The 12,890-nt window shown below is 45.5% G+C and overlaps 2 protein-coding genes across 2 annotated transcripts; both read left to right on the top strand.

The window, feature by feature from the left end:
• The first annotated feature begins 5,249 nt into the window (after positions 1-5,249).
• Positions 5,250-8,684, top strand: LOC120424001 (uncharacterized). The gene has a single exon (XM_039588009.2). The coding sequence runs from the start codon at positions 5,250-5,252 to the stop codon at positions 8,682-8,684; it is 3,435 nt and encodes a 1,144-aa protein (XP_039443943.2).
• A 1,600-nt stretch (positions 8,685-10,284) lies between these two features.
• Positions 10,285-12,204, top strand: LOC120424000 (uncharacterized). Its single transcript, XM_039588008.1, has one exon. The coding sequence runs from the start codon at positions 10,285-10,287 to the stop codon at positions 12,202-12,204; it is 1,920 nt and encodes a 639-aa protein (XP_039443942.1).
• The last annotated feature ends 686 nt before the right edge of the window (positions 12,205-12,890 follow it).

Raw genomic sequence — 12,890 nt, 5'->3', positions numbered from 1 at the left:
TCCGTAGTAATTCGAGTAATTCCATAGTTACTCAGTAATTCGTGTATTTCCCATCAATTCAAGTAACTAAGTAATTCTTTAAAGTTACCGGCAGAATGCATTTTGCTTTTCCTTGATGCCTTTTATGGTTGTAAGAATTACAGAGTGGATTCGGAATGTCCGCTAATTTGGATGCTCTCTTATTCAAATGTATTCGGATGAAAACCACTCAAACGTCAAATTCAGTTGTCAAACTTATGTTGATATTTATCCCATTATTCGATAATTTCCAAGTAGGGCGTCCAATTTTCCCGGGTTTTGAGTTTCCCGGAAAAGGGAAAACATACATTTTTTATTCCTTGGAAACGTCATAAAATCTATGTTTTCTTTATATTTGTTATGTTTTTAAAATCATACTATTAGCACAATACTATTAATATCAATCTAAACAAGGATAGCACTTTAAGATAGTTTTAAAGATTTTTTTGTTCTTTGTTGTGCTTTGAATTTTAAATGCACTCAAACGCCAAAATCAGTTGTCAAACTTATGTTGATATTTACCCAATTGTTCGATGATTTCCAAGTCCAATTTTCCCAGGTTTTGAGTTTCCCGGAAAACGGGAAAAATATTCATTTATTCCCGGGAAGTTGTTGAAAAAGCCTTAATATCTATGTTTTCTTTATAATTGTTATGTTTTTCAAGCTTTAAATTTATAGAATTAGCTCAATACTATTAATATTAATCTTTACAAGGATAGCAGTTTTTAGATAGCTTAAAAATTTTTGGCTGTTGATTGTTTTGCTTTGAATTTTATATGCACCACATTTCTAATTCAAATTAAATAAGTATCTTATAAATATTTATTTTTTATTTATTTCTATATGACATGACTGAAACAGCTTAAAAATTGGTTTAAGATGTCTAAAAAACAAAAATGACAACAAATAAAATGGTACCAATTTATGTAAAAATTTTGAAAAGTTTAAACTTATTAATTGTATTACTAATGTAATTTCCAGGCCAAATTAAGATATTTGTTTAATTCCGGGAATTTCCCATATAACAATTAAAAATCCCTGGAATTTTGTGCCGGGAATTCCCGGGATGGACGCACTATTGCTAAGCACGTGGTTTTGTGCGTTTGACAGCTGTCATTCGATCCAATTCCAAAGACTTTTCTCAATATGCTAGAAGCTAGACAGTAATTTCAAGTTATTTTTATAAATTTGAGCAATTCTGCGTGGTTTCTGGAAATCCCAAGTAATTCTGGGGAATCAAAGTAATTCATGACATATTGCCAGTAATCCTGGTAATTTCATTTAGACTGGTAAGTAATCCTTGATGCTGGAAACCCCTTGATTTCTTCAAGAGTTAGAGTTTGAAGATTTAAGAAGAATTCTCATCAACTGAAAACAATCAATTTAAAATTTGTATGGAAATTTTGTTACGGGAGGGGAGGAAGGGGTCATAAAATCTAGATTGTTGCGTTACGTAATAAAATAACGCTCCCTTTCCTTATTTTAATGCAAAATAATGACTAGACCACAACAACGAGAAGTTATCTTTAAAAATTGATTTAAAAATCCATTATAAATCCTTTGAGTTAGTACAAAAGGTCATTGTACTCAGAAAAATAAGCTTAATCATTGTTAACTAGAGGTGGGCAAAAAAAGAGCGAGCCGCTCAAAGAGCCGGTTCACTGAATAGAGCAAACAAAAAAGAACCGCGGTTCTTTTTTAACTTCGGTCTTTTGAAAAAACCGTTACAAAATGTAATGAATTTTAAAATTGTTATAAATATATTTCATTGAATTTCGAACAAATTGTAGCATAATAGTAGTTTATGCAACAAGTTGCAGAAAGAGGTTGGATAAATACGAAGAGTGCTGAAAAAATCAAGTTTTGCAACAACAACATTTTTTGCAATTCCAAAAAACACAAACTGAGTGAAATTTTATGTCAAATTTTCATGTATTTTGTCAATAAATCGTTTAAATCATTTTTTTTAAGTGTTACTTTACGAAACAAGTGCTGAAAGTTCAACTTTTCAGCACCCATTTGAGTGCTGAAAAGTAGAACTTTTCAGCATTTATTTTGAAAAGTGTTGTTATTCGATTCTGTTATTTTTGGTACAGAAAAGTAGGCTATTTCGTCGTTCAAGAATGACAGGAAAAGTAAGTAGTTTCACGACGGAATTGCAAAAAAAATATTTTTGATGGTTGAAAATGCAATTTAAAATTAAAATAAAATTGCTTATGGGTAATTCTCCGCCAACTCACACAGCAGTTGCCCCGACCCCTCTTCGATTTGCGTGAAACTTTGTCCTAAGGGGTAACTTTTGTCCCTGATCACGAATCCGAGGTCCGTTTTTTGATATCTCGTGACGGAGGGGCGGTACGACCCCTTCCATTTTTGAACATGCGAAAAAGGAGGTGTTTTTCAATAATTTGCAGCCTGAAACGGTGATGAGATAGAAATTTGGTGTCAAAGGGACTTTTATGTAAAATTAGACGCCCGATTTGATGGCATACTCAGAATTCCGAAAAAACGTATTTTTCATCGAAAAAAACACTAAAAAAGTTTTAAAAATTCTCCCATTTTCCGTTACTCGACTGTAAAAAATTTTGGAACATGTCATTTTATGGGAAATTTAATGTACTTTTCGAATCTACATTGTCCCAGAAGGGTCATTTTTTCATTTAGAACAAAACTTTTCATTTTAAAATTTCGTGTTTTTTCTAACTTTGCAGGGTTATTTTTTAGAGTGTAACAATGTTCTACAAAGTTGTAGAGCAGACAATTACAAAAATTTTGATATATAGACATAAGGGGTTTGCTTATAAACATCACGAGTTATCGCGATTTTACGAAAAAAAGTTTTGAAAAAGTTGGTCGTCATCGATCATGGCCGTTCATGGTCACCCGCGACAGACACGGACGACGAAACAAAGAGAAACGCAAAAAGTAACTTTTTCAAAACTTTTTTTCGTAAAATCGCGATAACTCGTGATGTTTATAAGCAAACCCCTTATGTTTATATATCAAAATTTTTGTAATTGTCTGCTCTACAACTTTGTAGAACATTGTTACACTCTAAAAAATAACCCTGCAAAGTTAGAAAAAACACGAAATTTTAAAATGAAAAATTTTGTTCTAAATGAAAAAATGACCCTTCTGGGACAATGTAGATTCGAAAAGTACATTAAATTTCCCATAAAATGACATGTTCCAAAATTTTTTACAGTCGAGTAACGGAAAATGGGAGAATTTTTAAAACTTTTTTAGTGTTTTTTTCGATGAAAAATACGTTTTTTCGGAATTCTGAGTACGCCATCAAATCGGGCGTCTAATTTTACATAAAAGTCCCTTTGACACCAAATTTCTATCTCATCACCGTTTCAGGCTGCAAATTATTGAAAAACACCTCCTTTTTCGCATGTTCAAAAATGGAAGGGGTCGTACCGCCCCTCCGTCACGAGATATCAAAAAACGGACCTCGGATTCGTGATCAGGGACAAAAGTTACCCCTTAGGACAAAGTTTCACGCAAATCGAAGAGGGGTCGGGGCAACTTTTCCCGATTTCGTGTGAGTTGGTAGAGAATTACCCTTATAAAAAAATCCCAAAATATCATTGCTACCAAACACTACTAAAAAACTTAAACTCATTTTCAGTTTCCTATTTTTTTTTAAATTCCAAAAATCAAGATTTTCTAAACAAAATGAAAAAAAAAAATTGTATAACTAATCGTACATAAGGTAATACCAAAATACAAATTTGAGCACATAAAATTGCTTAACTTGTCAAATATTACCAAACATCTACTGTAGGAAAAAAAATTGAATTCTCTTGTACGATTAAACTTTAGCGTTTATAGACTTTATCGATGAAATCAGAATGTAGAAAAGAGTTTACAGAATATTTTGGCCAAATATAATGCATTAGTTCAATTTTGGCAAAAATAATCGCAATTTTAAAATTGATAGCGAGTTCTTCAAAATCCTAGATTTAAGTTTGGATGTCATTCAATTATTTCAACGTTTTGGTTCGAGCAGAAATCTTAACGTAGGGATAAAATTATTCATAAAAGTCCATTGTGAAATAACTTTAAAAACCATATCATTCTAAAAAATTACCATTTTATCAAAATTTTGAAAAAGAGCAAATGATCCGTTCACAAGAGCAGCTCTTTTTAATAAGCGAACAAAAAGGAGCGGCTCTCAAAAAGAACGGTTTTGCCCACCTCTATTGTGAACAATGATATCACAAATTCAATAGAATGAAAATGACAATTTTTTGGCCATATCATAACTTAGGTCACCCTAATGACCGAACAATAAATACTGATTTAATTATTTCGGCCAAGAAACCCCTACGACAAATTTTGGGCCCGAACTGACTGCATATATTAGGAAGGGATTTTTTGATCGATTTGATGCCTTTGGCAAAATTGAAAGATATTGTTGCGTGAAAACTAGATTTAAGATGTGTTACGGTGTGGCTAACTGTCCTACCCCGCGAGTAGTGACAGGACTTTCTTGATTTTTTCTTGCCGCATCGCAGCGGAACTAGATCGACGAAGGGAAGGCGAAAAAGGACAAGAACGAACTGACACTCGCGCAACGCGGACGCGTTTTGAATCGAATAAAATTTAGTTTGTAAAAATACAGTCCATTGAATTTGATTTTGACCAAACATTTGGTCCTTCGAGCCGGATATCGAACCGCGAGTGAATATCCGGATTGTTACGCCGGGGACGGAATTTCGGTGAAATTGTGGGCGGCGAGACGGATTCATCCGGTACCGCTTGGAATTCCGCGCGTAGCTCAGATTGTGGACTCCCGCGAGGCCTGTGGCCAATTTGATTGTTGGGAGGGTTGTTGACACGTTGATTGTGGACGCAACGGGGAAGTGACGGCCGTTTCAAGGTGATTGATGCCCGCTGAACCTGCGCTGAAGAGCGGTTCTGCGGCAAGGATTTGATCGGCCGAAGAAGTGAGTGAAAGAAGAAGACGTGAGAGTCCACAAACTGAGCGAGAAGTGTGATTCGGCGAAAAGTCGAAAGAAGAAGAAAAAGTGCTTCTGAAAAACTAAACTGAAAAAGAAAGAAAAGTGAAAAAGGGTATGCAACTGAGGTCTGGGGCAAAAAAGTGCTTGTTTTTTACGCCCTGTGGAAAAAGCCCAGGATCACCAGTGCTCCGAGTGACTACGCCGGTTCTGTCGGTGCGTGAACAGCTTGAAGCGCGAAGAGCAGAGAAGACGCGTATCGCGATGGCGGAGACCGTCGCGGCGCTCGCTAGCTGCTGCGAGAAAACCAAGGCGAAGGTGACGCGGATTAAGCGGGCGGTCTTGACCGCTGAGCAGGACCACAAGAAGTTCAGCGTACACGCGTTAAAGCTGTACCTGAAAACGACGGATGCTGCCTACGAAGAATTCAATTCGTTCCAGAACAAGATTTACCTGGCCGACCCCACGAAGAAGGACGAGTTTGAACCGAAGTTCATCGATTTTGAAGAGCTGTACGAGTTCACTCGTATTGCTCTCTGCGAGATGCTGCAAGCTTACGAGGACGACGAAAAGGCAGCCCTTGCCGCGGCGGCGCAGGTCGCTGCAGAGAGAGCTATCAAACCGGTCGTGAAATGTCAACACGGCGACAGTTCTTCTAGTGTCCCCGTGTCGTTCCCTCCAACCCTCGTGTTGCAGCAGTCAGCGCTCCCAACCTTCGACGGGCGCTATGAAAACTGGTTCCGGTTCAAGCAGATGTTTTGCGACATCGCCGAGAAGTGCACGGCGGATTCGGCGGCTACGAAGCTTCACTACCTCGACAAGGCGCTGATCGGAAAGGCTCAGGGAGCTATTGATCAACAGATAATCCGGGACAATGACTACGCTCAAGCCTGGGTCTCCCTCCAGGAACAATTTGAGAACCTGCCTGCGTTGGTCAACGACACCGTCTCGAGGCTGCTGGGCGTCAAGGCGATGATGAGTGATTCGTATGTCCAGCAGAAAAACCTGCTGGATGACGTCGAGAAGAGTGTGAACTCCTTGGAGTACCACAACCTAAAGATGGACAGACTTTCGGAGGCCATCATCACCAACTTGACCGCTTCGAAGCTTGACATGGCGACACGGAAGATCTGGGAATCCAGTGTTGCGCGTGGTGCTCTCCCCGAGTACAAAAAGATGATGAAGGTATTGCGGAACCAGCAGGCAGTGCTGGAGCGCTGCGAAAGGGCGAAGCCTACCCAGAAGACCAAAGTGACGAACTCGAACCCCCGCACATCGACGCCACCTACGAAGGCCCACACGGCGACTGTTGGAAAGCACGAAAGCTGTGCGATGTGCAACGCTGAACACCTGCTGGAGAAGTGCGAAGCATTTCTGAAGCTGAACGTGAACGCGCGGTACGGCAAGGCGAAGCAGTTTGGACTCTGCTTCCGTTGTTTGAAACGGGGCCACCGCACGGCAGACTGCAAGCAGAAGGACAAGTGCTCGGAGTGCTCGCGAGCACACCACACGCTGATGCACCCCGACAGCAAGAAAGAACCCGAGAAGCAACCACCGGAAACTTCGGCTGCCGGAACGAACGCTAGCAGCGCCACTGTTAGCAAGGATGGATCGACCTCGACGAACTGCCCCCTCTACTGCAACACCAACGAAACACCAAAGCAAGTTCTGTTGGCAACCGCGGTTGTCAACGTCGTCGATGCATGTGGAGTACAGCACAAGTGCCGAGCCCTACTGGACTCGGGCGCGATGGCCAACTTCATGTCGCAGAGCTTCGCGGACCTGCTGAACCTGAAGAAGATGCCGGCCAATGTCCCGGTCGTTGGCGTGAACGGAATGGAGACAGTAGTGAAGTTCAAGGTTGAGGCCAAGGTCGAGTCCCGCACCACGGCGTACAACTTCTGCCTCAACTATCTGGTGATGCCGAAGGTGACTGGACCGCTGCCCGTGGACAAGGTCGAAGTGGAGCGGTGGCCGATTCCGAAGGATTTGGTGCTGGCAGACGAAAGATTCTATGAACCCGGCCGAATTGATTTGCTCATCGGAGCAGAAGTGTTCTTCGAGTTGCTGCAGAGCGGCAAAATGATGATGTCTGCGGAACTACCCATTCTGCAGGAGAGCGTCCTAGGATGGCTGGTATCGGGACGTGTAGCTGAAACAGGAACGACGGGCACGGTGCGAGTCTGCCACGCGCTGGCCAAGCAGACACCCGAAGCACAACTGGCTGGTTTGCTGCGGCAATTCTGGTCGGTCGACGAGCAGGAATTTCCTGCAACGACCTCGGAGACGAGCAGTGACTGTGAGAAGCATTTCCTGGAGACTCACAGCCGGAACGAGTCCGGACGCTACGTTGTGCGGTTGCCATTCCGTAGCAACGTGGGCGAGCTGGGACTGTCGAGAGAACAAGCCGAGAAACGATTCTACGCACTGGAACGTCGATTGGACAAGAACGCAAACCTGAAGCAGCAGTACAAGATGTTCATCGACGAGTACATCTCGCTCGGCCACGCCCGAGTGATCGACGACGCCAAGGCGGACGCAAACTATCTACCCCACCACTGCGTACTGAAGCCCGACAGTGCAACCACGAAGCTCAGGGTAGTGTTCGATGCGTCGGCCAAGAGCTCCACCGGTTTGTCGCTGAACGACGTGATGATGACTGGCCCAACAGTGCAGCGCACCCTCTTCGATATTGTGCTGCGATTCCGGTGCCACAAATATGTCTTCACCGCCGATGTGCCAAAAATGTATCGGCAGGTGGAGGTGCACGAAAAAGATCGGAAGTACCAGCAGATTCTCTGGAGAGATGATCACCAGCAGCCATTAAGGACGATAGAGCTTTCAACGGTCACCTACGGCACGGCTGCGGCCCCCTTTTTGGCGACACGAGCGTTGAATCAGTTGGCGCTGGACGAACGGCATGACTTTCCCGAAGCAAGCACATCCGTACTGAACAACTTCTACGTGGATGACGTGCTTGCCGGAGCAGATGACCTATGCCAAGCAAAGCAGCTCCAGCAGGACATGATCGAGATGCTGGCAAGAGGCGGGTTCCAGCTGCACAAGTGGTGCGCCAACCATGCAGCGCTGCTGGAGGAGATTCCGGTTGAAAACCGGGCCAAGACGCTGAACTTCGAGAAGAACGACGAGGGCGAGGTTGTCAAAACGCTCGGCCTACTTTGGGACCCGGTGAGTGACGTGTTTAAGTTCAGCGTGAAGCCGTTCAAGAAATCGACGGAACGTCCGACGAAGCGGCAGATCATGTCCGACATTGCCCGTTTGTTCGATCCGCTCGGGTACCTCGGACCAGCTGTGATGATCGCCAAACTTGTGATGCAGCAGCTCTGGAAGGAGAAGTTCCACTGGGACGACCCAGTACCGGAGGATGTGGCAAAGATGTGGGAGAGATTCCGGTCTGAGCTGTGCGAGATAAGCGAGTTGAAGATTCCACGCGCCGTAGCTGCAGCAGCAGACGTGACGAGCTATGAACTCCACGGCTTCGCAGACGCGTCGATGAAGGGGTACGGCTGCTCTGTGTACTTGCGGAGTCTGAAACGAGACGGTACTGCGGAGATGATGCTGTTGTGTGCGAAGTCGAGGGTCGCACCGTTGAAGGAACTGAACCGCCAACCGAAGGACGACGCTGAGCTGGAAGATTTGACCATTCCCCGACTGGAGCTCTGCGCGTCGTGTTGTTAGAATGACGTCACAGTGCGCCAAACACTAACACATCTGTTCAGAAAAAACGGTGTACACCTATGTACACACTCTTGGACTGTTTACACTTTATTCCAGATCGTTCCGTCAAAATAAACGCACACGTTTTTCGTTTGCTCTCGAAGTAAAACTGTTTTTATTATTTTTTCCTACGCGCGATACCTGTGGCCACTCTGCTGCTTAACCTGGTCGGTGCTGACAGGTTATGGGCCCAGGAAAGGAAATCGGTGAAACGGAATTGGTTTGACGGAAAGGTGGAGCGGATCTTTGGAGCAGCAGCTGGAATCGAGGAAGTGAGGTTAAGTCACCGGAGCGCTGAAAGATGGAGAAGGGGAAGGTGGACTTCAAGCGGCTGGGATACGAAAACTACGAGACATGGAAGCAGCGGGCCAGGCAGTTCCTCACACGCGAGGGTTTGTGGAAGTACGTCGTCGGAGTGGTTCCGCCGGTGAAGGAACGGTCGGACGAGTGGATCGAGAAGAACGAGTTGACGTTGCAGACGATTGGATATTTGGTGGATGATTCTCAACTGAGGTTGATAAAGGACGCAACGACAGCTCAGGAAGCGTGGGGAGTGCTGAAAAAGTGGCACAACCAAGACTCGTCGGTGGGCAAGGTGTCGCTGATAAAGAAACTGGCCAAGTTGGATTTGTCGGAAGGCGGGGACATGCGAGACTACCTCACGGAGATGGAAGAACTGTTCGAAAAGCTGGAAAACACGGGTGCGAACATAGACGAGGACATCAAGGCGGCATTCATGCTGGCTAACTTGCCCGAATCGTACGAGAACACGGTGTCTGCGATTCAAGGAAGGATGGACGTGTTGACGGTCAAGTTTGTCAAAACCAAGCTGCTGGAGGAGTATGGACGCCGGAAGGACAAGACGTACGAGGATGACAAGGCAATGTTGGCAAGGAAGGGACAGCACAGTTCACCGAGATTCGACAGCAAGCGAGAGTGCTACGCATGCGGAAGTGATGGGCATTTGGTTCGAGACTGCGATCTGGTGAAAAAGGTTCGTGGTGAGAGCGCAAAGAACAACAGGAGAAGCAGAGCACTAGCCGCTCGCGTCGACGACAAGGACGAGGACAACTTGTGTTTCGCGGCGATTCAGGAGGAGTGCGGAGGAGGAGATTGGTACTTAGACTCCGGTGTCTCAGTACACATGACTGGCCAGATCGACTCGTTGAACCAACGTAAACGGAAGTCTCAAGAGGTGAAGCTAGCTGATGGGAAGGTATTGAGGTCAACTTTGTCTGGGTCGGTTAATTTTTGCGCACTGAATGGAAGCGAGGGTTCATCTACGGTGAAGTTGAATGATGTGTTGTATGTGCCAGGGCTTAAGGTGAATCTTGTGTCTGTGAATTCGATCACGACGAAATCATCTGTTCAGAAAAAACGGTGTACACCTATGTACACACTCTTGGACTGTTTACACTTTATTCCAGATCGTTCCGTCAAAATAAACGCACACGTTTTTCGTTTGCTCTCGAAGTAAAACTGTTTTTATTATTTTTTCCTACGCGCGATACCTGTGGCCACTCTGCTGCTTAACCTGGTCGGTGCTGACACGTCGAAGCTGATGGTCGAGCAAGTGGTCAAGGTTCTCGACGCCGTTGAACTGGACATCAGCCGCGTTGTGCTCTGGACGGACTCGCAGATTGTTCTGGACTGGTTGAAGCGCTTGAAACCTGACACTTCGGTGTTCGTGCGCAACCGGGTTGCTGCGATTCTGAAACTGAGCAAAAAGTTTGAATGGAGGCACATACCAACCGCACTGAACCCAGCTGACTTGATCTCACGCGGTGTGTATCCACTGAAGCTCATCGTGTGCGACCTGTGGTGGCATGGCCCAGAATTCCTGCGGACAATTGTTGCCACAGTCCAGCCGCCGAACCTGGTTGCCGACGAAGCAAACCCTGATGGCGATCAACCTGGAGATCCCGACCCAGAAATCCATGTATTAGCGGCCTCTACCGACACGAACGAGAATCCACCCTTGGCCGTTATCAACGATTGCAGTGACTACAGGAAGCTGCAACGGATCTTTGGGTACGTGACGAGGTTCCTGTACAACTGCCGGCACAAGCCAGCGGAGCGACGAGGATCCTACTTGAAGATTGGCGAGCTGCGGAACGCGCAGTTGCTGATGGTGATGGTGGTACAGCACGCAGTGTATGGAGAGGAAATAAGCTGTATCCGCAAGAACCAGCCGGTGAAGGGCAAGCTCCGGAACCTGAACCCGATGTACGACGAAACAGAACGTGTGCTGCGGGTCGGTGGACGCATCCGTCATTCCGATCTGCCTCGCGACCAGAAGCACCCCATGATTCTTCCGGAAAGGCAACACCTCACCGAACTCCTGATAAACACACTGCACCGGGAGAACTTACACGTTGGTCGCAACGGGTTGCTGGCTGTGATTAGACGTGCTTTCTGGCCAGTCAACGCGAAGCGAACCATCTATCGGGTGCTGAAAAGGTGTGTGCAGTGCTTCAGGGTGAAGCCCAGTGACGTGCCGCAGTTCATGGGAGATCTGCCGAGCAGCCGAGTGACCGAAGCCCTACCTTTCTCCAGAACCGGCGTGGACTACGCCGGACCGCTTCTGCTGAAACAGGGGAGAATGAGATCTCCTGTGAAGGCATACATCGCTCTGTTTGTATGCATGACGACGAAGGCTCTGCACCTCGAACTGGTGACGTCGCTCTCGGCTGAGGCCTTTTTGGGCGCACTGCATCGTTTTGTTGGACGACGAGGAAACGTGTCCGTGATGAGGTCGGACCGAGGCACAAACTTCGTCGGAGGAGATCGCCAACTGAAGGAGCTGCACGAGCTGCTGAAGACGCAGCTGTTGGAGCGCAAGATCGCGGACTTCTGCCAGGTCCGCGGAATAGACTGGAAGTTCAACCCCGCCAAGGCCCCGCACCAGGGTGGCCTCTGGGAAGTAGGAGTGAAAAGTGTGAAGCACCACCTGAACCGTACGTTGAAGGAGGCCTACTTGACGTACGAGGAGATGAACACACTGTTGGTGCAAATTGAGGCGATTTTGAACTCGCGCCCTTTGTGCCAGCAATCCGACGATCCCTGCGACTACCAAGCGTTGAGCCCGGCACATTTCCTCATTGGCCGAGAGCTCACCGCGGTGGCTGAGCCGCTCTACGAAGGAGTACGAGAAAACACGCTGACCAGATACCAAATAGTGCAGAAGAGGAAGCAAGATTTTTGGCGTCGCTGGTCCCGCGACTACGTGACGGAGTTGCAGAAGCGAGGAAAGTGGGACAAGGCGCCGGCGATGATCAGGATCGGGATGCTAGTTATGCTGAAGGAGGACAACACGCCGCCACAGACCTGGCGGCTTGGTAGAATCGTCGAGACTCATCCGGGAGGCGACGGCGTGGTCCGGGTTGTGACGGTCCGTACAAGCAACGGTGCCACGTTCAGTCGGCCGACTACGCAGATCGCAATTCTGCCGATCCAGGACAACGAGGAGGAGAAGGATTGAGCCCAGCTCAACGGGGGGAGAATGTTGCGTGAAAACTAGATTTAAGATGTGTTACGGTGTGGCTAACTGTCCTACCCCGCGAGTAGTGACAGGACTTTCTTGATTTTTTCTTGCCGCATCGCAGCGGAACTAGATCGACGAAGGGAAGGCGAAAAAGGACAAGAACGAACTGACACTCGCGCAACGCGGACGCGTTTTGAATCGAATAAAATTTAGTTTGTAAAAATACAGTCCATTGAATTTGATTTTGACCAAACAGATATGTTTAGAACTAATCAGGAAAATTAGACAAACGGAAAATAACCCAATCTTTATTTTTTTTTTCGCTGTATGTTAAATTCCCATATTATTTTTTTATTTTTTTTTTAGGGATATTAAAAGGCTTCTTTTGTGCTTGAGTTAATGTTGGTGCAAAATCTGGTATCAAAGTCAGGATTTTTCGGAAAAAATTTTTTTTACTGTATATTGAATATATAATTTTTAAAAATATTATGTTTCAATTTAAAAAGACAAAAAAACTGCAACCGATAATTTTTCAACAATTGTAATTTTAAAATAGTTCACGATGGAAAAGCATCCCTGCAAAAAAATTTTCGGGAAGCTGGACATATTCGTACAATTTCGCTTGAAGAACTTTGTTGATCGAACTAAAAGTTAAAATATTCTACAAAGTGCTACATTGTCAG

The sequence above is a fragment of the Culex pipiens genome, chromosome 2 (assembly GCF_016801865.2).
Source record: "Culex pipiens pallens isolate TS chromosome 2, TS_CPP_V2, whole genome shotgun sequence".
In the NCBI taxonomy this organism is placed as follows: domain Eukaryota; kingdom Metazoa; phylum Arthropoda; class Insecta; order Diptera; family Culicidae; genus Culex; species Culex pipiens.
The sequence above is the reverse complement of the archived record's forward strand: the minus strand, read 5'-3'. Positions and strand labels throughout refer to the sequence as shown.

Coding starts and splice junctions, on each gene's coding strand:
- LOC120424001 (XM_039588009.2), top strand. CDS start 5,250: ATGGCGGAGACCGTCGCGGCGCTCGCTAGCTGCTGCGAGAAAACCAAG.
- LOC120424000 (XM_039588008.1), top strand. CDS start 10,285: ATGGTCGAGCAAGTGGTCAAGGTTCTCGACGCCGTTGAACTGGACATC.